The sequence below is a fragment of the Schistocerca nitens genome, chromosome 7, assembly GCF_023898315.1.
Source record: "Schistocerca nitens isolate TAMUIC-IGC-003100 chromosome 7, iqSchNite1.1, whole genome shotgun sequence".
Classification (NCBI taxonomy): domain Eukaryota; kingdom Metazoa; phylum Arthropoda; class Insecta; order Orthoptera; family Acrididae; genus Schistocerca; species Schistocerca nitens.
Window position 1 is genome coordinate 286,320,390 of NC_064620.1, and position 26,558 is coordinate 286,346,947.

General features: G+C 41.1%; 1 protein-coding gene across 1 annotated transcript in view; it reads left to right on the plus strand.

The window, feature by feature from the left end:
* LOC126194771 (1-phosphatidylinositol 4,5-bisphosphate phosphodiesterase classes I and II) overlaps nucleotides 1-26,558 on the plus strand; it is a 435,021-nt gene that overhangs the window by 322,763 nt on the left and 85,700 nt on the right. Inside the window, exon 16 of the mRNA XM_049933060.1 lies at nucleotides 15,739-16,044. Coding sequence (XP_049789017.1) covers nucleotides 15,739-16,044 — 306 coding nt within the window. The remainder of the gene's footprint in view (nucleotides 1-15,738; nucleotides 16,045-26,558) is intronic.

Sequence of the window (26,558 nt, forward strand, 5' to 3'; positions counted from 1 at the left end):
TAATCCCTCAGAGCTACCCTTTCTTCTTCTACTGTATTTCCTTCCCACATTCCTGTCAGTTGTTCCCTTATGCTCTCCTTGAAACTCTGTACAACCTCTGGTTTAGTTATTTTATCCAGGTCACATCTCCTTAATTTCCCACCTTTTTGCAGTTTCTTCAGTTTTAATCTGCAGTTCATAACTAATAGATTGTGGTCAGAGTCCACATCTGCCCCTGGAAATGTCTTACAATTTAAAACCTGGTTCCTAAATCTCTGATTACCATTATATAATCTATCTGATACCTTCTAGTATCTCCAGGATTCTTCCATGTATACAACCTCCTTTTATGATTCTTGAACCAAGTGTTAACCGTGATTAAGTTATGCTCTGTGCAAAATTCTTCCAGACCGCTTCCTCTTTCATTTCTTACCCCCAATCCATATTCACCTACTAAGTTTCCTTCTCTCCCTTTTCCTACTCTCGAATTCCAGTCACCCATGACTATTAAATTTTCATCTCCCTTCATTACCTGAATAATTTCTTTTATCTCATCATACATTTCATCAATTTCTTCATCAATTGCAGAGCTAGTTGTCATGTACACTTGTAGTACTGTAGTAGGCGTGGACTTCGTGTCTATCTTGGCCACAGTAATATGTTCACTATGCTGTTTGTAGTAGCTTATCTGCACTCCTATTTTTCTATTCATTATTAAACCTACTCCTGCATTACCCCTATTTGATTTTGTGTTTATAACCCTGTATTCACCTGACCAAAAGTCTTGTTCCTCCTGCCACCGAATTTCACTAATCCCCACTATATCTAACTTTAACCTATCCATTTCCCTTTAAATTTTCTAACCTACCTGCCCGATTACGGGATCTGACATTCCATGCTCTGATCCGTAGAACACCAGTTTTCTTTCTCCTGATAACGACGTCCTCATAAGTAGTCCCTGCCCGGAGATCCAAATGGGGAACTATTTTACCTCCAGAATATTTTACCCAAGAGGACGCCATCATCATTTAACCGTACAGTAAAGCTGCATGTCCTCGGGGAAAATTACAGCTCTAGTTTCCCCTTGCTTTCAGCCGTTCTCAGTACCACCACAGCAAGGCCGTTTTGGTTACTGTTACAAGGCCTGATCAGTCAATCATCCAGACTGTTGCCCCTGCAACTACTGAAAAGGCTGTTGCCCCCCTTCAGGAACCACATGTTTGTCTGGCCTCTCAACAGATACCCCTCCGTCATGGTTGCACCTACGGTATGGCCATCTGTATCGCTGAGGCACACAAGCCTCCCCACCAATGGCAAGGTCCATGGTTCATGGGAAATAATATTTCCATATTGTGCCCAAATGTGATCAAAGGCAAGGGTTTTCAGTAAGCCTTGCCATTTGCATGTGTATTAGAGAAACAGTGAAGCAAAGGGCCAGTAGACAGATGTATCTGTATTGGGAGCTGCATCCACCAATGGACAATGGGATACATTGCAAATTGCCAAAGGTACATTTATGTGAGATTTCCAAACAGATGCTCTCTGTCAGAGTATACATCACTACTCAGTGACAAGTGCAGTAGGCATTTATTGTAACTTTCAGAGCCTCAGATAGAATGAGGAGCAGAAAATGTGCAGCACACCTCAACTGAGGTCAAGAAACCTAGGAATATACCAAGTGTTTGGAAGAAGAAAGTGCTGCTGCTAGGTAGTAGCCATGGGCGAGGTGTAGGCCCTCTGTTACAGGAAAGTTTAGGGGCAGCATACCAGGTCACCAGTATCTTCAAGCCAAATGCAGGGCTAAGTCATGTGATAGAGGACTTAGGATCTTTATGTAATGACTTTCAGAAGAGGGCCATGTAGTGATAGTGGGTGGGGCAGGAAACAGTTTGGACAGGGATGGGGTATATGACCTAGATGGTGACCTGTACAAGGTAGCTTCCCTGACTCATGGCACTAACGTACACTTTGTTGAGCTGTTCCAGTGTCATGATCAACCACACCTTGATGGAGCTGTGAGGCGAATCAATGTGGGGTTAGGGATGGCTCTGAGGGCAGCCAACTTTGCTCATGTTTCTCTGGTGCCCACCGGGACTATCAAGAAATGGGGTTTCGCTAGGTATGGCCTACACCTAAACAGGACTGGGAAGGGGAGATTGGTACAGCTGATTAATGAAAGTATAGGGGGTGGATCTCGAACACATGGGTAGGAAAAGTAAGTCTTTTTTAGGATAAATCCAGACAACAGATTCCTCTGCCTAAAGGGTATCTCCAGCAGTTTAAAAATACTGAAACTATCATTCACAAGACAGATTTTAACACTCCAAATATTACACATACCATATGTCACAAAGAAAAACAAACCATCGGAAAGAGTAACATGGGGCATATCACAGACATAACAGTCCTCCATCAAAACATGCTATCAATAAAAAATAAAATACAACTATTAGAAGTTGAGCTCCAATCTTTCAACTGCACAGTACAGTAGTTTGTGTTAATGAGCACTGGTATAGACACACAGAAATCCAGCATGTAGTATTTTCATTCTATGAAAGGGCAAACTCTTACTGCAGAACTGCTTCAGGGGGTGGAGGATCATGCATTTATATCAGAAAAGGAACACAGTTCGAATCAAGACATGAGCTCAGTACAGTAAGTGAAGACAAAAACTTTGAAATATCAGCTATTGAAATAACAGGGCTTGATATCACTAAGAAATTAATCATTTTGTGTGTATATAGATCTCCCACTGTTGGTGTGGACATTTTTTTCAATAAATAACAGAAGTTCTAGATAACATCTCAAGTACAAAGGTCAACATAGTTCTGTGTGGGGACAGCCACGTGGAGTGGCAGCGAGGTTTGAGGCCCAATGTCATGGATTGTGCGGCCCTCCCGCTGGAGGTTCGAGTCCTCCCTCGGGCATGGGTGTGTGTGTTGTTCTTAGCATAAGTTAGTGGGAAGTAGTTTAAGTAGTGTGTAAGTCTAGGGACCGATGACCTCAGCAGTTTGGTCCCTTAGGAATTCACACACATTTGAACATTTGTGTGTGGGGACATTAATATCAACACTAACATCATAAATGAAACCAGCAGCATCCTTATAAATATCCTTCAGAGTTTTGGTATGTCCCTTTTGGTCAGTAATGCAACAAGGGTTACTGCAATCACTGCATCAGTAATTAACCATGTGGCCACAAATTTGGACAGGAAAAAAGTGATGTAGCTGTAAAAGATCTTGGACTATCAGACCATCTCTGTCAAATAACAACAGTAAAATGAGGCATCGGATCATTCCCTAAACTACAAGCCTACAAACAATATCCACCAGAAATCAAAATAAAAGATTTTTCAAAAGAACTAGCAAAACAAAACTGGGATGAAGTGAACCAATGCGAATATGAAATTCTCTAAATTCTCCACATTATTTAAATTGAACTTTGAAAAGGTATTTCCAAAAGTATGCATGTCTGTATCAACATCTCACAAAAACAGATGGATAACAGCAGGTATTAAGAAGTCCTCCCAAACACTTAAATACCTCAGTTTCATGAAAAAGAATCGCCATGATCCAGAATTCTTAAATTTCTATCATAGACACAAAAAGATCTATAGTAAGGTGCTGATTGATGCAAAAAAGTCACTTAATGAAAAAATAATATACAATGCAGAGAATAAAAGCAAAGCAGTCAGGGATCTTATAAAAACGGAAGCAGGGAGAGGCAAAGAAACTCAGAATAACATACTGCTAAGGGAGGGGGATAAGGTAATAAATGATCCACAACACTTAGCAAACTATGCAAATCAGCATTTTTCAAGTATTGCAGAGAAGTTACAGCAACAATTCCCCAAAACAAATATAACACCTGTAAATAATGTTGCACCAAATCCAGTGATGCTACTTTCAACTGGAATGTTGACTGGAATACTCTCTTTCAAAGTCTAAATGTGTCATGGGTAAAATACAGGGAGCGAAAGGCTATTTACAATTTGTACAGAAACCAGATGGCAATTATAAGAGTTGAGGAGCATGAAAGGGAAGCAGTGGTTGGGAAGGGAGTGAGACAGGGTTGTAGCCTCTCCCCGATGTTATTCAATCTGTATATTGAGCAAGCAGTAAAGGAAACAAAAGAAAAATTCGGAGTAGGTATTAAAATCCAGTGAGAAGAAATAAAAACTTTGAGGTTCACCGATGATATTGTAATTCTGTCAGAGACAGCAAAGGACGTGGAAGAGCAGTTGAACAGAATGGACAATGTCTTGAAAGGAGGATATAAGATGAACATCAACAAAAGCAAAACGAGAATAATGGAATGTAGCCGAATTAAGTCGGGCTATGCTCAGGGAATTAGATTAGGAAATGAGACACTTAAAATAGTAAATGAGTTTTGCTATTTGTGGAGCAAAATAACTGATGATGCTTGAAGTAGAGAGGATATAAAATGTAGACTGGCAATGGCAAGGAAAGCATTTCTGAAGAAGAGAAATTTGTTAACATCGAGTATAGATTTAAATGTCAGGCAGTCGTTTCTGAAAGTATTTGTATGGAGTGTAGCCATGTATGGAAGTGAAATATGGATGATAAATAGTTTAGACAAGAAGAAAATAGAACCTTTCGAAATGAGGTGCTACAGAAGAATGCTGAAGATTAGACGGGTAGATCACATAACTAATGAGGAGGTATTGAATAGAATTAGGGAGAAGAGGAATTTGTGGCACAACTTGACAAAAAGAAAGAACCAGTTGGTAGGACATGTTCTGAGGCATCAAGGGATCACAAATTTAGTATTGGAGGGCAGTGTGGAGGGTAAAAATTGTAGAGGGAGACCAAGAGATGAATACACTAAGCAGATACAGAAGGATGTAGGTTGCAGTAAGTACTCGGAGATGAAGAAGCTTGCACAGGTTAGAGTTGCATGGAGAGCTGCATCAAACCAATCTTAGGACTGAATACCACAACAACAACAACAACAACAAAACAACAACAACAACTGCCAACCACAGAGAATGAAGTCAGTAAAACTGTTCAAAAACTAAAAAATAAAAGTCAGTAGGCTTAGATGAAGTACCAATGTGTGTACTGAAACAATGCATAGAGACTATACAAGGTCCCCTAACAAATATAATAAATGAATCCTTCACATCAGGGACATTTCCAGATCAGTTAAAACAGGCAAGAGTTGTACCTTTGCGTAAGAAATGTGATGCAGAAGACAGAAAATTATCAGCCCATTTGCCTGCTGTCACCATTCTCTAAAATAATAGAAGCAATTATAAAAGACAGTTTCATGAATTAGCTGAATAAATACAATATTTTAAGTGAATCACAGTTTGGTTTCCAAAGTGGCACAAATATGGAGTCAGCCATAGTAGAATTCTCAAAAGTTGAACTTGATGCTCTTGACAAAGATGAGTGTGTCACAGGCATATTTTTGGATCTGTCTAAGGCCTTTGATACAGTCGACCACAAGGTTATATCAAATAAATTAGAAGCATTGGGAATGTGAGGGGTAGGTAAGGACTGGTTCGATCATACCTAGCTGATAGGGTACAAAGAGTAGAAATAATACATACTTCAAGTTGATCGAAACATTTAGTAAAACACTTATCAGAACTAAAATACATTAATATAGGAGTTCCGCAAGGTACCGTATTAGGACCAGCACTATTCCTGATATACATCAATGACTTTCCTAGTAGTGTTACTTATGGTATGGCAAAACTATAGGCCTATATCTCTGACATCAATCTGTTGTAGAATTTTAGAACATGTTTTTTGCTCAATATCATGTCATTTCTGGAAACCCAGAATCTACTCTGTAGGGATCAACATGGATTTCGGAAACAGTGATCGTGTGAGACCCAACTCGCTTTATTTGTTCATGAGACCCAGATAATGTTAGATACAGGCTCCCAGGTAGATGCCATTTTCCTTGACTTTCGGAAGGCGTTCGATACAGTTCCGCACTGTTGCCTGATAAACAAAGTAAGAGCCTACTGAATATCAGACCAGCTGTGTGGCTGGTTTGAATTTTTTAGCAAACAGAACACAGCATATTGTTCTCAATGGAGAGACGTCTACAGACATTAAAGTAACCTCTGGCATGCCACAGGGGAGTGTTATGGGACCATTGCTTTTCACAATATATATAAATGACCTAGTAGATAGTGTCGGAAGTTCCATGTGGCTTTTTGTGGATGATGCTGTAGTATACAGAGAAGTTGCAGCATTAGAAAATTGCAGCAAAATGCAGGAAGATCTGCAGTGGATAGGCACTTGGTGCAGGGAGTAGCTGACCCTTAACATAGACAAATGTCATGTATTGCGAATACATAAAAAGAATTTATTGTATGACTATATGATAGCGGAACAAAGACTGGTAGCAGTTACTTCTGTAAAATATCTGGGAGTATGCATACGGAATGATTTGAAGTGGAGTGATCATATAAAATTAATTGTTAATAAGACAGGTGCCAGGTTGAGATTCATTGGGAGAGTCCTTAGGAGGTGGCTTACAAAACACTCGTTCGACCTATACGTGAGTATTCCTCATCAGTGTGTGATCTGTTCCAGGTCAGGTTGACAAAGGAGATAGAGAAGATCCAAAGAGCGGCACTTTTCATCACAGGGTTATTTGGTAAGCGTGATAGTGTTACGGAGATGTTTAGCAAACTCAAGTGACAGACTCTGCAAGAGAGGCTCTCTGCGTCGCAGTGTAGCATGCTGTCCAGGTTTCGAGAGCGTGCGTTTCTGGATGAGGTATTGAATGTATTGTTTCCTCCTACATATACCTCCCAAGGAGATCACGAATGTAAAATTAGAGGGATTTGAGTGCACGGAGGCTTTCCGGCAGTTGTTCTTCCCGCGAACCATACGCGACTGGAATAGGAAAGGGAGATAATGCAGTGGCATGTAAAGTGCCCTCTGCCACACACCGTTGGGTGGCTTGCAGAGTATAAATGTAGATGTAGATGGTGAAAAATTCTTTTCACTGATGGCAGCAACATTATAGTCACTGAGACGACAAGAGAGCTCCTTGCAAAGAAAGCAAATGACACTCTCAAGGAAGTTTACTACTGGTCAGTAAGCAATAAAGTGTCATTGAATATAAAGAAAACTAATGTCATGAATTTCAGTTTGAAGAGGAAAAATGACATTGTTAAATTAAATGTATATGGCATCTCTATAGATTGTGTAACAAATGCAAAATTTCTAGGAATGAATATTGATTCTCAGTTGAAGTGGTGTGAACAAACAAAGGTACTTCCAAACAGAATGTCATCAGCATATTATGTCCTTAGAACCTATCATCGGTATGTAACATGCAGTGTCTTTTAGTTACATTCTGTTCATATGTACACTCAGTTGTTAGCTATGGCATTCTTTTTGGGGGAACAAATGCACAAAAAATGAATACAATTTTCAAACTCCAGAAAAGAGCCATAAGAATAATAACCAAAGATAGTATTCAAGCTAATTGTAAAGATCTGTTCAAAACACTGGCGATTTTAACTGCTCCGTGTGGATACACTTACCAGTCAGTTGTGCACATCAAAAATAACATTGGTAATTACTACACAAACAGCTCTGTTCATGACCATGGAACTAGAGCAAGGACTCAACATACATTTTTTCTTCTACATGATCAGGCCCAGTGGACCACATAGTTTCCTCCTCCATTGTATTCTGTCCATTGCTGCTATCCGCCATCCATCCACATCTATCGTTGCTTGATTTAATTCTTCATGGAGGCCATCCCTTCAATGCTTCTTGGGTCTCCCTGGTGGTCTCATTCCTGTAGGTGTGAACTCTAGGAGCTTCCGAGGCCATCTGTGATCTTCCATCCGGGCCACTTGGCCAGCCAACCGCATTTATTAGGCTTTGACAGTTCCTGCTATGTTGCACTGCTGGTATAGCACCTCAAGCTCTTGGTTGTGTCTGATCCTCCATTCCCCTGTGTCTGCATCCAGAACTGGACCGAAGATACTCCAAAGTACTTTCTTCTAAAAAATGAAGAGTTTATAGAAGTCCTGTTTCCAGATACTCTATGTCTCGCAGCCATATAGAACAACAGGCTAGATCAGGGTTTTGTATAGTTGAATCTTGAATTGTCTGGAGAGATATATGGACTGAAGCAGTTGTGCTAGGTCGTGGTAAGATTGGTTTCCTGCTTGCATTCTGGTATTAATCTCTGTTTCACATGACAAGTTCTCAGTGAAAAGTGCCCCTAAGTATTTAAATTCATGCACTCTCTTATAGGACTGGTCTCCCACCTGCAGTGATTGTAGATGACCAGCAGTTCGACTTTGACCACACATTATAACAAAGTACTCTGTCTTGGCTTCATTTATGTTTAGTTCAAATTTGCTGGCAGCCTCCTTTAGTGCTCTGATCATTTGCTCTAACTCTCATCAGACCTAGAGAGTAAACAGATTTCATCTACATTGGCTAAGTAGGCCAGTCAGTTTCCTTCAATTTCAATTCCTTTGTTCTCTTGGAAGGTCTTGCGTACGATCTTCTCGAGGGCAAAGTTGAGTCCTGTCTCAATTTCAAATTCCTCAGTTACGCGATTTCCCATCTTCACCTTTGCACGTGTTTCGCTCAGACAGATCTTAATCAGATTTATGAGTTTCTCTGCCATGCCAAACTCCCTTAAACAGCTGAGCGGGCTCTTGCGATGTATACAATCATAGGCCTTCTTGAAATCTATGAATAAAATATGCATATCTTTACCATATTCACCCAGTTTCTTAGTGCGCTTCTGGAGATTGATGATATGATCTACTGGTGACTACCCTGGCTAGAAACCTCCCTTGTACTCTCCAATCACTGATTCTGCCACCAGCTGAATTCTATGTTTGAGGCAATTGGACAGGATCTTATAGCAGACATTAAGTAGGGCAATTCCTCGATAGTTGCCACGTTTCAGTTTGTCGCCCTTCTTATGTATTGGACAAATACAAATCAGAGCTGTTTTCCATTTTGCTGGTAGTTATTCTTTGGTCCATATCGCCTGTATCAGTTGGTGTATTCTTTCTACAAGTTTCTCTCCTCCTGCCAGTATCATTTCAGTCTGTATTCCATCTTCACCTGGACTTTTATTCTGTTTAAGGTATCTGATTCTGGTTTTTATCTCCTCCAAGGTAGGTGGGGGATAATCAGTATCAGCTGTAGTTACCCAACTAGGTAGGTGGGGGATAATCAGTTACCCAACTACAGCTGATACTGATTATCCCCCACCTACCTTGGAGGAGATAAAAACCAACTGCAGTTCAGTTTCATCACAATTTAGCAGCTGTTGAAAGTGTGCTAACTGAGATATATCGCTATCATTCATTAAGATCATATCATGGGAATCTTTGACAAATTTCTGCTTGGCCTGGTGACCTTTGCAGAGGTACTTCACATTTCCTTAGTCTTTTGTCCTCTGAAGTCTGTTTCTGCATCAATGATGATATCCCTTATACATTTCCTCTTTGCTCTTCTCAGAGTTGCTTGTGTAGTCTTTCAGACCTCCTCCAATTGTGCTGTACCCTGTGCCAGATTTGTCCCCTTCAACCACTTGTTCCTGACTTCCTTACTCCTGTCCAGGGCATCTGCACATTCCTTTCCCAACTAGATCCTCTGTCCCACTGTGTTTCCCATAAGTGTTTCCTTTGCTGTATCCCTAACTGAGCTTTGGATGTTTCCCCACATTAGTTAAATGTCCTGATTCGTGTCCATTTCACTGAGTGCTTCAAAGTGGTTACTAAGTTTCACCTGGTATTAAGTCTTTGTTGCTTGATCTTTTAGTTTCTCCACAGGGTACCTTACAACTCTTTTTCATATAGGCCCTGTTCTTCCTTTACACTGTACATTTAAAAGGCCTCTGACCAGGAAATGATCACTCCCATCTTCGGCAGCCTGCACTATCTTACATTTACCAAGAAAAAATAAACATAAAACTCAAAACAGCATTTTCTACCAAGGAATACAACTGTACAATAAATTACCAAAAGAGATTAAAGAAATTGCAAAAATACACTTATTTAAAAATGCAGCTAAAAGGTACCTGTTATGCAAATCATTTTATACATTGAAGGATTACTTAGATAAAACAGAGTAGGGGTTTGGTAAAAAAAAGTTATACAAATAAATAATAATAATGATTATAAAACATTCCATGTAACACCTTCACACAATGTTTTTCCTTCTTTTTTCCTTCTCTAGAAAAACTTTCCCCCAAGCTGTGCAACACCTCTTCTTTTTTCTAAGCTCAACGTCTCACTCATTATAGAGGGATGTTGACTTAGTTTTTCAGGATAGCAAATGGGAAGCTGCGATACAAAAAATGGCCCAGAGATCACCAGTGTGTGTGTGTGGTGAGTGAAGTGTTATGAAACAATGTGTGTATAGTGTATGCAGTGACTGATAGTAAGATATAAGTTAACAGTGTGACATTACACTATTTAATAAGTTATTGAAGTTATTTGTAAAAAAAAAGTATTGTATACCAGGAGTAAATCTAATGATTGAAGTCTATAAATGTATGCATATATGAATTAGCTTATCTTAACAAAGAGATAGAGGGGCTGGCCAGTACTTACCTCAGCTCAGTACATCCGATAGATACACATAAAACAGAACCGAAAATTTACGTTCCTAGCTTTCGGAACAAATGTTCCTTCATCGGGGAGGAGAGAGGTGAAAGAAAGGGAAGAAGGGAAAGGAGATTCAGTTACTCACAACCCAGGTTATGAAGCAACAGGGAAAGGAAAATAGGGAGGGTAGCAAGGATGGAGGCATGGTTGTCAGAGGGAAGCCAAAGATATTCTACTGTAAGTACTGTGCCAGCTTCAAACCAAAGAGGATGCATACAGAAGTAAAGAGGTATATAGTATAAAGATAAACACAACTATGTAGGATGAAAAGATGTGTGAATGGCTAAAGAGGAAAGGGAAAGAGGATAAGACTGAAGAGTAAATGGGAGTGAGGTTGTTTAACGTAGGTTCAGTCCAGGGGGATGGCGGTATGAAAGGATGTGTTGGAGTGCAAGTTCCCATCTCCGCAGTTCAGAGGGACTGGTGTTGGGTGGGAGAAGCCAAATGGCACATACGGTGTAGCAGGTTCCTAGGTCCCTAGAATTATGCTGGAGGGCATGCTCCGCTACTGGGTATTGGGCATCTCCTAGGCGGACAGTTCGTCTGTGTCCGTTCATGCGCTCAGCCAGTTTAGTTGTTGTCATGCCGATGTAAAAGGCTGTGCAGTGCAGGCATGTCAGTTGATAAATGACATGTGTAGTTTCACACGTGGCCCTGCCTTGAATTGTGTATGTTTTACCAGTAGCGGGGCTGGAGTAGGTGGTTGTGGGGGGATGCATGGGGCAGGTTTTGCAGCGGGGTCGGTTACAGGGGTAGGAACCGCTGGGTAGAGAAGGTAGTCTGGGAATATTGTAGGGTTTAACAAGGATGTTACGGAGGTTAGGGGGGTGACGAAAGGCAACTATGGGTGGTGTGGGGAGAATTTGGTCAAGGGATGATCTCATTTCAGGGGTTGACTTGAGAAAGTCATATCCCTGGCGGAGTAATATGTTGATGTTTTCGAGGCCAGGATAATATTGGGTGACAAGGTGGATACTTCTGTGTGGTCTGGGGGTAGGAACATTGTTGTTGGACGGGGAGGAATGTATTGCTCGGGAAATCTGTTTGTGGACAAGGTCTGCAGGATAGTTGCGGGAGAGGAAAGCACTGGTAAGGTTATTGGTGTATTGTTGAGGGATTCATCACTGGAGCAGATACATTTGCCACGAATACCTAGGCTGTAGGGAAGGGAGCGTTTGATGTGGAAAGGATGGCAGCTATCAAAGTGAAGGTACTGTTGTTTGTTTGTGGGTTTGATATGGACAGAGGTGTGGATGTGAGCTTCAACAAGATGAAGGTCAACATCCAGGAAGGTGGCTTGGGTTTTGGAGAAGGACCGTGTGAAATTCAGATTCGAAAAGGAGTTGAGGTTATGGAGGAAATTAAGGAGTGTTTCTTCACCATGAGTCCAGACCACAAAGATGTCATCTATAAACCTATACCAGGCCAGGGGAAGCAGCTGTTGGGTCTTCAGGAAAGCCTCCTCCATGCGGCCCATGAAGAGGTTGGCATAGGACAGAGCCATCCTGGTTCCCATGGCCGTTCCCCTGATTTGTTTGTAGGTCTGGCCTTCAAAAGTGAAGTAATTATGGGTGAGGATGAAGTTGGTAAGTGTGATAAGGAACGAGGTTTTTGGAAGATCTTCGGGTGGGTGTTGGGAGAGGTAGTGCTCAAGGGCAGAGGGACCATGGGTATGTGGGATGTTTGTGTAAAGGGATGTAGCATCTATGGTGACAAGAAAGGTTTCAGGTGGGAGAGGGGTGGGAATGGATTTGAGGCATTCTAGTAAGTGGTTTGTGTCTTTGATGTAGGATGGGAGTCTGCGGGTGATAGGTTGGAGGTGCTGGTCTACCAGAGCTGAGATACGTTCGGTTGGGGCTTTGAAGCCTGCTACAATGGGATGGCCAGGATGGTTCTCTTTGTGGATTTTGGGTAATACGTAGAAGGTAGGGGTACGTGGCTCAGGTGGAGTGAGTAAGTCTATGGAAGCCGTTGTGAGGCCTTGTGAGGGACCTTGGATTTTTAGGATTTTTTGCAGCTCAGTCTGGATGGAGGGAATGGGATCCTGGGTAACTGCTTTGTAGGTTGAGGTGTCGGAGAGTTGACGCAGTCCTTCTGCCACGTACTCCACACGGTCAAGTACAACAGTTGTGGAGCCTTTATCCGCCGGGAGGATGACAATAGAGCGGTCTATTTTCAGCTCCTTAATGGCTTGGGATTCAGCTGGGGTGATGTTGGGGGTTGTCGGGATGTTCTTCAAGAAGGACTGGGAGGCAACACTGGATGTGAGGAATTCCTGAAATGTCTGCAAGGGATGGTTTTTGGGGAGGGGAGGAGGATCCCTTTGAGAAGGCAGTCGGAACTGTTCTAGACAGGGTTCAACACTGGGTCTAGTATTTGGGGGCTGTGTTTGGGTAGTGAAGTGATATTTCCAGTTGAGGTTCCGGGTGAATGAGAGGAGATCTTTAACCAGGGCAGTGTGGTTGAATTTAGGCGTGGGGCTAAAGGTTAAGCCTTTTGATAGAACAGATGTCTCTGGTGGAGAGAGGGATCTGGATGAGAGGTTTAGGACTGAATTGGGACTGGTGATATGTGGCATTTGACTGTGGTTATAGTTGAGATTTGGTCTGTGTGGGGTATGTGCTGGGATGGGGAGATTGAGTAGGGTGGCTAGGCTAGGTTTGTTGGCTATGAGGGGGGTTTGTTGAAGGTTCTGTTGTGGTTGGTGTTTGTGAGGGATAGGGAGAGGGCCCCCTCTTCTTAGGTGTTGCACTAGCACTGTGGATAGTTTTTTCAGGTGGTGTGTGGCATGGAACTCAAGTTTGCAGCTGGCTTCGAGGATGATGTTCCTGAGTGTGTTCTCCAAGCAAGGGTTTGAGAGGTGGAGGACTTTGAAGAGAGATAGGAGCTGTTGAGAGTGGTGGTTACATGAAGTAGTGTAGAGATTCAGGACAAGTTGGGTAAGGGCTAAGGATTGAAGGTTCTGGAAGTCCAGGAGAGACTGGTGGAAGGAGGAATAGCACCCGGAGATGGGAACTTTTAAGGTAAGCCCTTTAGGGGTAATTCCAAAGGTTAAGCAGGACCGGAGGAAAAGTATGTGGGATTGCAGTTTGGCTACGGTGAATGCATGTTTCCGGAATGAATGTAAATAATGTGGTATAGGATTAGGGTACATAGTGGGTAACTGGTGGGTAGGGAAATTAAATAACTAAAGTTGAAATAGTAATCATAAGAAGGAATAAAACGCAGAGGGAAGGACGAGAAAGAAAGAAATTAATTGTGTTGGTAATGTTCAATACCAAAGGAAGACCACTAAATAAGAAAAAATACGGAAAATACCTTACCAGTGCTTTCCTCTCCCGCAACTATCCTGCAGACCTTGTCCACAAACAGATTTCCCGAGCAATACATTCCTCCCCGTCCAACAACAATGTTCCTACCCCCAGACCACACAGAAGCATCCACCTTGTCACCCAATATTATCCTGGCCTCGAAAACATCAACAAATTACTCCGCTAGGGATATGACTTTCTCAAGTCAACCCCTGAAATGAGATCATCCCTTGACCAAATTCTCCCCACACCACCCAGAGTTGACTTTCGTCGCCCCCCTAACCTCCGTAACATCCTTGTTAAACCCTACAATATTCCCAGACTACCTTCTCTACCCAGCGGTTCCTACCCCTGTAACTGACCCCCTGCAAAACCTGCCCCATGCATCCCCCCACAACCACCTACTCCAGCCCCGCTACTGGTAAAACATACACAATTCAAGGCAGGGCCACGTGTGAAACTACACATGTCATTTATCAACTGACATGCCTGCACTGCACAGCCTTTTACATCGGCATGACAACAACTAAACTGGCTGAGCGCATGAACGGACACAGACGAACTGTCCGCCTAGGAGATGCCCAATACCCAGTAGCAGAGCATGCCCTCCAGCATAATTCTAGGGACCTAGGAACCTGCTACACCGTATGTGCCATTTGGCTTCTCCCACCCAACACCAGTCCCTCTGAACTGCGGAGATGGGAACTTGCACTCCAACACATCCTTTCATACTGCCATCCCCCTGGACTGAACCTACGTTAAACAACCTCACTCCCATTTACTCTTCAGTCTTATCCTCTTTCCCTTTCCTCTTTAGCCATTCACGCATCTTTTCATCCTACATAGTTGTGTTTATCTTTATACTATATACCTCTTTACTTCTGTATGCATCCTCTTTGGTTTGAAGCTGGCACAGTACTTACAGTAGAATATCTTTGGCTTCCCTCTGACAACCATGCCTCCATCCTTGCTACCCTCCCTATTTTCCTTTCCCTGTTGCTTCGTAACCTGGGATGTGAGTAACTGAACCTCCTTTCCCTTCTTCCCTTTCTTTCCCCTCTCTCCTCCCCGATGAAGGAACATTTGTTCCTAAAGCTAGGAACGTAAATTTTCGGTTCTGTTCTATGTGTATCTATCGGCTGTACTGAGCTGAGGTAAGTACTGGCCAGCCCCTCTATCTCTTTGTTAGTATTTGTTTCACATCTTTATATGAGATTTTCCATTAATCATTTAGCTTATCTTAAATTAGTCTAAACTTGTAAATACTTTGACATGTCCTATATGCCCGTAAAAAGAGATCTACGGATGAGGAAAGCTACTACTGCTACTACTCATAGCAATGTAGCAACATACAATGACTGATTCTTAAATGGAGTCCCCCACCAGACATGTTTTGTGCTCGTAGAAAACTCCACTAAGAATCTTAATGATACTGTAACTGACATGAGTAAGCATACTTTGGTAATCTACCAGCAGATAGTGTGCTCTCTAAATAATCAAATTCTGCATTATACAAAATATTGAGATTGAATGGCATGTAGGAAGTTTCCAGCAATGCATTTTGCCCAGTGTATGTTACTCATAAACAAAAACTGTGCATGACTTCATAATAAGTCTTTGTTTGTTGTAAAGGTAAATGTTAGTGTGGCAGCCACCTAATGTAAAAGTACAGGAAACTAAGATATTGCCAATTAAAATATCCATGATGGACCAGAAGTAAAACTCACAGTAAATATTGTATAGCTATGATAATTTAACTTTTCAGACAGCGTGGGAACATTAACATTAGATGTTCCTTTTGTACAGGTTGTTCTCCCAGAATTGGCGAGTCTACGTATAGCTGCATATGAAGAATCAGGCAGACTAATAGGACACCGTGTGCTGCCTGTTGTTGGCCTGTGCCCAGGGTACCGTCACATTGCCCTGCGCAATGAGTCAGGCCAGCCACTTCCATTGGCTACACTCTTTGTACATGTGGTTGTCAAAGATTATGTTCCTGACACAATGTCGGACTTTGCAGAGGCTTTAGCAAATCCAATCAAATATCAGTCTGAGTTGGAAAAGCGAGAACAGCAGTTGGCCATCCTCACTGATGACACCGATATTGTTGAGGTGAGATATAGATTATTTATTTATGTAAAGAAGTGTGTTTCTGTGACCATGTATTGAGGATATAGTACTTAACATATTTTTGAAATGTATCAACATAGCATGGAAATAAAATACGAATAAAGGGAAGAGGAAGAAAGAAACAGAGGCTCAAGGTTAAATTTACATTATGTCAATCACAAGAATGAAAGAAGCAACTATTATGCATTCCATATATCTGCTACTGTATCATAACTAAGAAGAAATGGTACAGAAGCTTCATTTGATGGACCAAGGAACATGCTAGGATTGCAAGGAATAAGAAAGCTGGCCAACTAGGAAAGATTTCAGCTGGAGGATCTAATTGTTATTGTCAGAGACATGGATAGGACCGAGAGGAACAAGGAGTGGGAAATTGATGATCAGCTGGGATCTAATTTCTTTAGTTGGAGCCATAGTCAGAACCAAATGGAACACGGAGTGGGAGATTTTCCAGACAAATCTACCTACAAACATGCTTAAAATGAAATGAAACTTTCATTGAATGTCTTGATACTCTTGACAGAAGTGAATATAACTATTTATAAACTGCTCATGAAATTCTTGGCATTAGAATATAATTGAACAGTTTGGATTGGTGTATGTGTGTGTGTGTGTGTGTGTGTGGGTGAGTGGGTGTGTGTGTTTCTTTTATTTTCATTATTTTGAAACAAGTTTGTTAACCTAAGATGAAGAGAATTGTTGGATACTGACTTATTTAAGACTTACTTGACTTAGTTCCTGTCGTTCCCTCTGGATCATAGAGCCGTGATGAAATTCCTCCATATGGTATGATTTCTAGCAAGTCTCTTCACTTCACTGCAGGTTTTCCCATCCTCTGCAGCTTCTCTCTCAATCGTCCTTTCCCAGGTCTGTTTGGGATGACCACGTTTTCTAACTCCTTGAAGGTCCCAGTCCAATGCCACCCTTTCAACAGCTCCATCTTGTTTCCTCAATGTATGCCCTATCCAGTTCCATTTTCTTTCCTTGATTTGTATATTGATTGGTTGCTGATTTGTCTCCCTCAAAAGATCTTCATTTGTCATTATATCTGGCCATCTCACATTTAAAATATGCCGGAGACAGCAGTTGATAAAAACTTGGAGCTGGTTTTTGATGTGGTTAGTCACCTTCCAAGTTTCGCAACCATACAACAGAACAGCCTTCACATTGCTACTGAAAAGCTGGAGTTTGGTCTTCTTTGAGATGTTTCTATTTCTCCAAATAGGGTACAGTTGTACAAACACACCACTTGCTTTGCACATACGACTATGGATGTCCTCCTCAGCACCTCCTGTAGTCGTGGCTATACTTCCGAGATAGAGGAAAGATTGGACCTGTTCTACACATCCTCTCCATCAATGGCCAGCCTAGTTATGATGGTCAAATGTATCCACATTTCTTTGGTTTTGCAAACATTTATCTTCGGGCATGCAACTTCTGCCTCTCTCTGTAACCTGGCCTGTTTCTCTTTGATGTCTCGATATCATTGTGCCATTAAGCAGATGTCGTCTGCGAAATCTAGATTTTCTAGCCTATCCCGCACCCCCATTGCACACCTTTCTTCTGTCTCCCCATCACTCTCTTCATGACATGGTCCAACACCAAAAGAAATAGTGTTGGTGAAAGAATACACCCTTGTTGTACTCCCAAATTAACTTGGAAAGGCTCTGTTAGTTCTCCATTATGTCGTACTTGGCATTCATAGTCTGTATACATTTCCTTGATTATGTTAATAATCTTCATTGGGCTGCCACATTTTGCAAATGTAACCTACATGACACTTCGATTGACAGTCGAAACCCTTTTCAAAGTCAATAAAGGTAAAGTAGAGGATGTGTTGCCACTCCACACTTTGTTCCAGAATAATTCTGAGAGTATTGACAAGGTCCATGCAGCTTCAATGGTGTCTAAAACCTGTCTGCTCTCTCCTAATTGTGCTTCCACAGAATCCTTAATGCGGTATAAAATGGTCCTCGAAAGTACCTTACTCGATACTGACAATAGGGTAATGTTCTGCCAGTTGTTGCAGTTAGTAACATCTCCTTTTTTGGGTATTTTCATGATAATACCTTGTTTCCAATCTGTTGGCAGTTTCTCCTCTCTCCTACCTTCTCTAAGAGGATGTACAATAACTCAACAGTGGTGTCCAAGTCTGTTTTCAGCATCTCACATGTTATATTGTCTGACTTATTTAAGACATTCTTAATGTTAATGAAATTTGAGTTTTAAGTTATTTAGCAATTTGTGGAAAGGCAGCTCTGTAAGTTTTGAAGTGACTATGTTGATGTACTGAGAAGCCAACAAAATAAAACAATAAAAATAAAATAATCATATTACATTGATCACATAGATAGGAGCCTCTGGGCCTTAGCAGAAAGCCAAAATTAGCAAATGATTGAAGCTCACGAAGGTTCTCATTAGCAAAAATGCTAGAAACATACTTCAGCTTACATACAGGAAGAGAGCACAGAACCTGATGGGCCAGTCAAGAAGCAGTTGTAGAGACTCTGAATGCCATGAAATAATTTATCATATAGCGGAGATGCTGAGTTGCAGAAAGGTGAAAAGAGAAAAAAAAAAACCTGTTGCATAGTTGGCTAACAAGGCCTTTATGAAAAACAGACAACACACACACACACACACACACACACACACACACACACACATGGCCACAGTCTCATACATTGTGTGTGTGTGTGTGTGTGTGTGTGTGTGTTGTCTGATTTCAACAAAGGAAGCTAACTTTCTGACAGTTTTTTGTTGTGCCTTTCTGTGTCCCAGCATCTCCACTGTATGGTGAGTAGCAACTATCCTTGTCATGTTGTTACATTCCATCCTGGATTTTCCATTGTTTGATGAAATAATTTATGTTCAACAGCTGAAATTATATCTTATTATTATTGTTCGATCTTCATGAAAAGATTAACTGTAATTTATTGATCATGATTGAAAAATTTTTACAAGACACAAATATATTAATTATTGACTGCCAGAAGCTCTGATGCCAATGGCCTTGCCACAGTGGTAACACCGGTTCCCATCAGATCACCGAAGTTAAGTGCTGTTGGGCTAGGCTAGCACTTGGATGGGTTACCATCCAATCTGCCGAACATTGTTGGCAAGTGGGGTGCAATCAGCCCTTGTGAGGCAAACAGAGGTGCTGCTTGATTGAGAAGTAGCAGCTCCAGTCTCAGAAACTGACATACGGCCGGGAGAGCGGTGTGCTGATCACATGTCCCTCGATATCTGCATCCAGTGACACCTGTGGGGCTGAGGATGACACAGCGGCCAGTCAGTACCATTGGACCTTTCAAGGACTGTTCAGATGGAGAGAGAGAGAGAGAGAGAGAGAAGCTTTGATAATAATGCTTTGAGTTATAGTCACTAACGAAGTGAGCAACACCAATTAGCAATCGTATAGTTTTGTGAACAGTCAGCAACAGCAAAATCAGTTAGATTCTTGAGGGTATAAATAGACTCCTGGTGAAGTGTCGTCAATTGTAACTAGACCAACTGATAATCCAGTGAGTACAGCATGAAACTAATACCACCAAGTGATTGAGTCCCATCTGCACTCTGTCTTTTATGAGCAATATAAAGCGTGAGGCACCATTTGTTGGACATCGATGGGCTGGAAGTGCCGTCAACTAAATTATTTTCATTTTTGTCTTTTCTCAATGATTTTTATATCCAGCAATACAGCACACACAAGGCCTGAAGTGTCCTGGCTATGTTCAGCATCCAATAGCTTCTCTTTGTTATCATCTTCAGTTCATGTAGGCAGTCTAACTGATGAGCTTGATTGCTGTGGTGTCAGCAGGATGGAGACTTGGGTATCTTACAGTTTTTTTTTTTTTTTTTTTATTTTGGCTGGAGGGACACAACTGGTTTATAATGGCACTGTACACTGCCTTCTCTGGTGTCACATTTGCTCACAGTGAGGTGCCTGGGCTATAGCTGCAGTCAATTTGGGATCTCCACTGTAGTCCTGGCCCACATTGCTGCGCCAATACAGAACTGGGGATTGTAGTACAGATGACAGAGTGCCAGCAATCCACACCTATTTCTACATCATTACTCTGTAGGTCGCAATTAAGTACCTGGCAGAGGGATCATCGAATCAAGTTATTTCTCTGCCATTCAACTCTCAAACAGCGCATCAGAAAAACAAACGCTTAAATCTTTCCATGCAAACTCATATTTCTCTTATTTTATTATGATGATCATTTCTCCCTATGTAGGACAGCATCCACAACATATTTTCACACTCTGAGGAGAAAGTTGGTGACTGTAATTTCATGATAAAATCCTGCTGCAACAAAAAACACCTTTGTTTTAATGATTGTCAACCCAATTCACCTATCATATATATGGCACACTCTCCCCTATTTCATCATAATACAAAATTTGAACTTTTTCAATGTCCTCCATCAATCCTGTCTGATGCAGGTCACACACAGCACAGAAATACTCTTGAAGAGGCTGGGCAAGCATAGTGTAAGCAGTTGTTGTAGTAGACCTGTTGCATTTTCTAAGTGTTCTGCCAATAAATCACAGAATTTGGTTTGCTTTCCTCATAACATTATTTGTATGGTCATTCTAATTTAAGTTATTCATGATTGTAATCCCTAGTTTTAGATTGATGTCTGCTTGTGTCTGTATATGTGCGGATGGATATGTGTGTGTGCGAGTGTATACCTGTTCCTTTTTCCCCCCAGGGTAAGTCTTTCTGCTCCCGGGATTGGAATGACTCCTTACCCTCTCCCTTAAAACCCACATCCTTTCATCTTTCCCTCTCCCCTCTTTCTTGATGAAGCAACCGTGGGTTGCGAAAGCTTGAAATTTGTGTGTGTGTTTGTGTTTGTTATTGTCTCTATCAACGTACCAACGCTTTCGTTTTGTAAGTTACAGAATCTTTGTTTTTAGATGTATTTTTCCCGCGTGGAATGTTTCCCTCTATTATATTCATATCACTAGTTATAGATTTGTATGATTTTATTGTGCAACTGAAGTTTAGCAGATTCCTTGTACCACTCATGTGGATGGCTTCACTTTTTTCATTATTTGCAGTCAATTACCACAGTTTTCACCATATAGATATCTTGTCTGAATCATTTTACAAGATGGTAAATGACATCATCCGAAAACAATCTAAGAATGTTGCTCAGATTGTCTCCTAAATTGTTTAAGTAGATTATGAAGAGCAGAGTGTCTGTCATACTTCCTTGGGGAACACCAGGTGTTAATTTAGTTTTACTCGATCACTGTCCATCAATTACTATGAACTGTGTGTTCTTTCTGACAGGAAATGATGAACCCAGTGAACAACAGAAATTATACTCCATGGGTACATATTTTAATTAGAAGTTGCTTGTGAGGAATGGTGTCAAAAGCCTTCTGGAAATCTAAAAATGTGAAATCAGTGTGATATCCTCCGTTGAAAGCAGTCATTACTTTGTGAGGATAAAGAGCTAGTTGTGTTCACAAGAACAACATTTTCTGAACCCATGTTGGCTATTTGTTAATGAATCATTTTCATCAAGGTAATTCATACAATTTGAACACAGTATATGCCCCAAAACCCCAGTGCAAATCAACATGAGTGAAATGGATCTACAATTCAGTATATTACTACTATTTCATTTCTTAGGCTTTGGTGTGACTTGTGCAACTTCCCAGTCTTCAAGTACATATCTTTCAATGAGCGAATGGTTGTATACAATTGCTAAGTATGGCGCTATTGTATCTGAAAGGAATGTGATCACAATTCAACCTGGATGGGAGGTCTTGCCTTTATTATGTGGTTTCAGCTGCTTTGCTACACTGGGGATATCTACTTCTGACTTACTCATGTTGGCCGTTGTTCTTAGTTCAGTTTCTGGAATATTTACTTTCCTTTTCCTGTGGTGAAGGAATTTCAGAAAATCGTGATTAGTTATTCTGCTTTAATGGCTCTGTCATCAGTAACATCACCATTGTTATTGCACAGTGTATATATTGATTGTGTCTTTCCACTAATGTACTTTACTTACAACCAGAATTGTATTAGTGTGAAAACTCTGAAAAACATCTCAAATCGAAGTTTGCACTAAATTTCAAGTTTCTGTAAAACTTCGCCAATCTTTTGGGTTCCGCATTCTTGTAAATTTGGCATTCTTTCTTTGTTGCTTCTGCAACAGTGTTCTGACCTGTTTTGTGTACCATGGGGGATCAGTACCATCTCTTATTAATTTATTTGGTATACATCACTGAGTTGCCCTCAGTACCATTTCTTTGAATTTAATCTGGGCTACACTTACGTAGTCAAATTGGAAGGGGTCAAGATTGTCTCTTAGGAAGGCACCTAACGAATTTTTATCTGCTTTTTTAAAAACACATACTTTGTGTTTATGTTTGGTGGATTCAGACTTTACAATATTCAGTCTCGCAACAGTAATCTTGTGGTCACTAATTCCTGTATCTATCTTGACGCTCCCTATTTGCTCAGCATTATTTGTTGCTAAGAGGTCAGATATGTTGTTGCAACCATTTACACTTTAAATGGGCTCCTGAACTAATTGTTCAAAATAATTTTCTGAGAACACATTCAGAACAATTTTGGACAATGTTCTATGCTTAGCACTGTCTTAAAACACGTATTTTCACCAACATATCAAGGGTAGATTGAAGTCACACCAGCTATAATTGTATGAGAGTGGGGTACCTATTTGAAATCATCTGAGTTTTATTCCGGTTGTCTAGTATAACCTCTACCTGTACTTACCTCACAGGAACGATCTACTTCAATTTTAATACTTCTTAAGCTACAAGGTGTACAACTTTGCTTCAGCTGTTTTTCCCCAACATTTGGGGCTTTAATGAAAAAAATTGGTTACACATGTATCATTCAAAGTATTTTCCATTACTGGCCACTACTTTCTTCCATCTTTCAGGCATTTTGTGAATCCCGTGTCGAAAAAATTGTTCATCTTTTAAAGCGATCCACAAATCGATCCAATTTGTGACTTCTTCATGAGATCAGAAGTGTTGATTATCCAGGCCATGCGCTATTGATCTAAGCAGGTGAGATAGTCAGAGGGAGCAATGTCTGGAGAATACGGCAGGTGAAGTAGGACTTCCCATTTTAATGTTTCCAAGTACGTTTTGACCTCTTTTGCAACATGGGGTCGAGCGTTGTTGTACTGCAAAATCACTTTATTGTGCCTCTCGCTGTATGGCGGCCGTTTGTCTTTTAATGCTCTGCTCAAACACATTAATTGCATTTGATAACGAGCACATGTGATTGTTTCACTTGGTTTTAACACCTCACAGTACACAACACCGAGCTGGTCCCACCAAATGCAGAGCATGATCTTGGAGCCGTGAATATTCGGTTTGGTCATCGATGTGGAAGCATGGCCGGGATATCCTCATGATTTTTTGCCTTTAGGGTTATCATAATGAAATCATTTTTTGTCCCCGGTCACAATGCGATGCAGAAATCCTTTCCGTTTCTGCCTCTGGAACAACTGTTCACAAACACACAAACACCGTTCAACATCTCTTGGTTTCAGCTCCCACGGGACGCAAGTTCCTTCTTTCTGAATTGTGCCCATTGCCTTGAGACATTTTGAAATGGCTTACTGTGTCACTCCCACTAATTGTGCCAATTCTTCTTGAGTTTGATGTGAGCCTTCACTCAGCAATGTCTCCAATTCTGCATCTTCGAAAACATTTTCTTTTCCACCACTATTCCAGTCTACGACATTAAAATCACCATTCTTGAAGTGTTGAAACCACTCATGACATGTTCTTTCACTAACAGCATCCTAACCATACATACTTGAGAGCATTTGATGAGACTCAGCCGCTGTTTTCTTCATACTGAAACAAAACAGTAAAACCTCCCACAAAGGATGAGAATTAGGCTCGTAAACTGACATTTTCAGTCAAGAATAACTTTATGATGCAGACATAAATTGATTTATGTTTGAATGAGGTTATGTTGACCGAGCTCCAAGCTAACTGCCTGATGTCTGCGATCTGTTTCTTTTGACCGCTACTTACCGTTGTCGCCACCTATTGGCAAATGGCGGAAACAAAGTTGTACACCTTGTGCTGATGACAGCAATAAACGCTCCTCCATCAACTGTATTTAATATGTCCTTTCTAACACTGTTAGGTCATTTGTAAAAATTTCAGTTGATCTTATTTCTGGCTTTAACCAGCTTTCTGTATGTATAACGATTTGAGCTTCAGTGCTTTCTATTAGCGCTTGGAGATCTGCTATGATAATTTACAGCTACGGTACGATTGTTCATCCTGCATCCTTTTATACTGATGTGCCCTTTCTGTAGTTTCCCGAGACCCTAATGGGGAAGGGGGAACATAGAGTCCCCTCCACACAGTCCCCACTACCGTCTGATCCCCTTAGGCTCTGCACCAAAGGACCACAATCAGTTCTATTGATGATGCTACAGATGGTGAGCCCCACCTTTATCTCACAAGTATGACTGACAGTCCTTACCATTTCAGCTCAACACCTCAAAGGGGAGAGATTCTCTTCTGATCTAAAGTGATACTCATTATTAGTGCTGACATGAGCCACCAGCTGCATTTGGCTGTACCCTGTGCACTTCAAGGCATTGGGAAGCACTTGTTCCATATCTTGAATGTCTCCTCCCAGTATGCACCCACAGTGCAGACTGAATTCCTTCCCATTCTTGGCAGCCAGATCCCTAAGGAGTCCCATTATGCACCTAATATTGAAGCTCCTGATTATCAGTAATACCTTCCAGACCTTGAGGGCCAATGAGACTAGAGGCTTGCTCTGGAACACAGGGAGTGGCTGCATCTGGCTCAGGATCTACATCAGCCACAGTTAGCACCTGAAATCTGTTCATCCCCTAAACTGGGGAGGCCCTCAGATTGGCCCCCTGGAGAGGCTTTAACGACCTGCCACACCTAGCAGCAACCTCCAACTCAACCACGACTGTGGGCTCAACCTCACTGTAAGGCAGTACCCAGGGCAGCCACAGTTGAAGACTGATCAGGGGATGTGAGGAAACTGCTTGGACACTCTTTGGATCCCCATGTCCAGCCCCCCACAGTGATGCTCATTGTCAGCAGCCTGAAGCTGCATGACCAAAACCAACACCTCATGGAGCTGTGAACGAAGGGTCACCAACTCAGTTCACATCGGAACACAGCAGTCACAGTTGCTATCCGTACTAAAGACAGTGGAGATATGCTTTACAGACAGTAAACACACAGATAACTGAAAATAAGTCATGCCTTTGTGAAACTCATAAAACAAATTCACAAAAGCATGGTGTACCTGTTGCAGGAATGGAAGGAGCTGTCTCCCTGGTAGTCCAGCCTATTCTGAACTGTTCTAACTGAAACAAATGAATAAAAGCCTGTGCAACGTGAGGGTTGCTATGAGCAGCATTTCAAGTGCCAGTACTTTACACTACACTGCTACTAAAATGGAAGACTGTGCCTAGTAAGCACTGGTGGTGGGCATGTCTGAGGATGGACTGTTTCCACTGGCTGATGTGCTCCTGTTTGTGCACAGAAAATGAGCGAGAGTGTACTCTGGAGATAATATTTATAATGGGGCCATTGTAAGCTGAGCTATTGCATTTTGTTTGCAGAAGATACATGAAATAAATTGAGGACCATTATCTTGCAAATGTTACTTAGTAATCCTACTAGAAGAAAAAGACTTTTCTGACAGTCTTCTGTAGATGTATTTGAATTGATGTCCATTACATAGGGGTAGTTCGATTACACATTGACAAGTTAGTTCATTGATGTTAGAAAGCATCCTGCATAGCCAATATTGATTCATTGACAAGTTCAAGGACATATTTTATGTGGTAAACACTGAATTTAGTGTTCATGTGTTTCTGTACATGCTGGACAAATGTGTATTACTTTTTCTGTCATTAGATAAGGCTGGCCTCTAAACATGATAATGAGCTAGTGCCTTTCATACAAGCATAACAGAACATTTAGAGGAGGGACTGGGGAATGACCAACATGTGATGTTCTGCTTGAGATTTTATCACCAGGATCCCATTTACTATTTATCAAGCATATCTATGTGAAAGTAAAGCTAATAATGCTATGTCATTAGGACTCTTTTTCCAGAGACCTAAATGTACAAGGTGTTCCCACATTTTACATACATGAAATAATTCTCTTTTCTTTTTAATAACTTCTGGCACAGATATGTAGCTAGGAACAAAGAAAGTTTTATGTTTCTTATACATAGATTTCATCTTTTCATGCAGATACCACAATACATGGGAATGAAAATATGCAATAGGGTAAAGACATAATTTTTTGAAAAGTTGATACTGAAGTGATAAAAAGAAAATTATATATCACTCTGTTGGGTAATTTTTAATGATGATATGATTATTTGAGTGGCAATAGAAAATTTAATTCAGATTTTGGAGTTATATCATAATAAATGTTATATTCCGTGTATAATTTATTATAGTTATAAA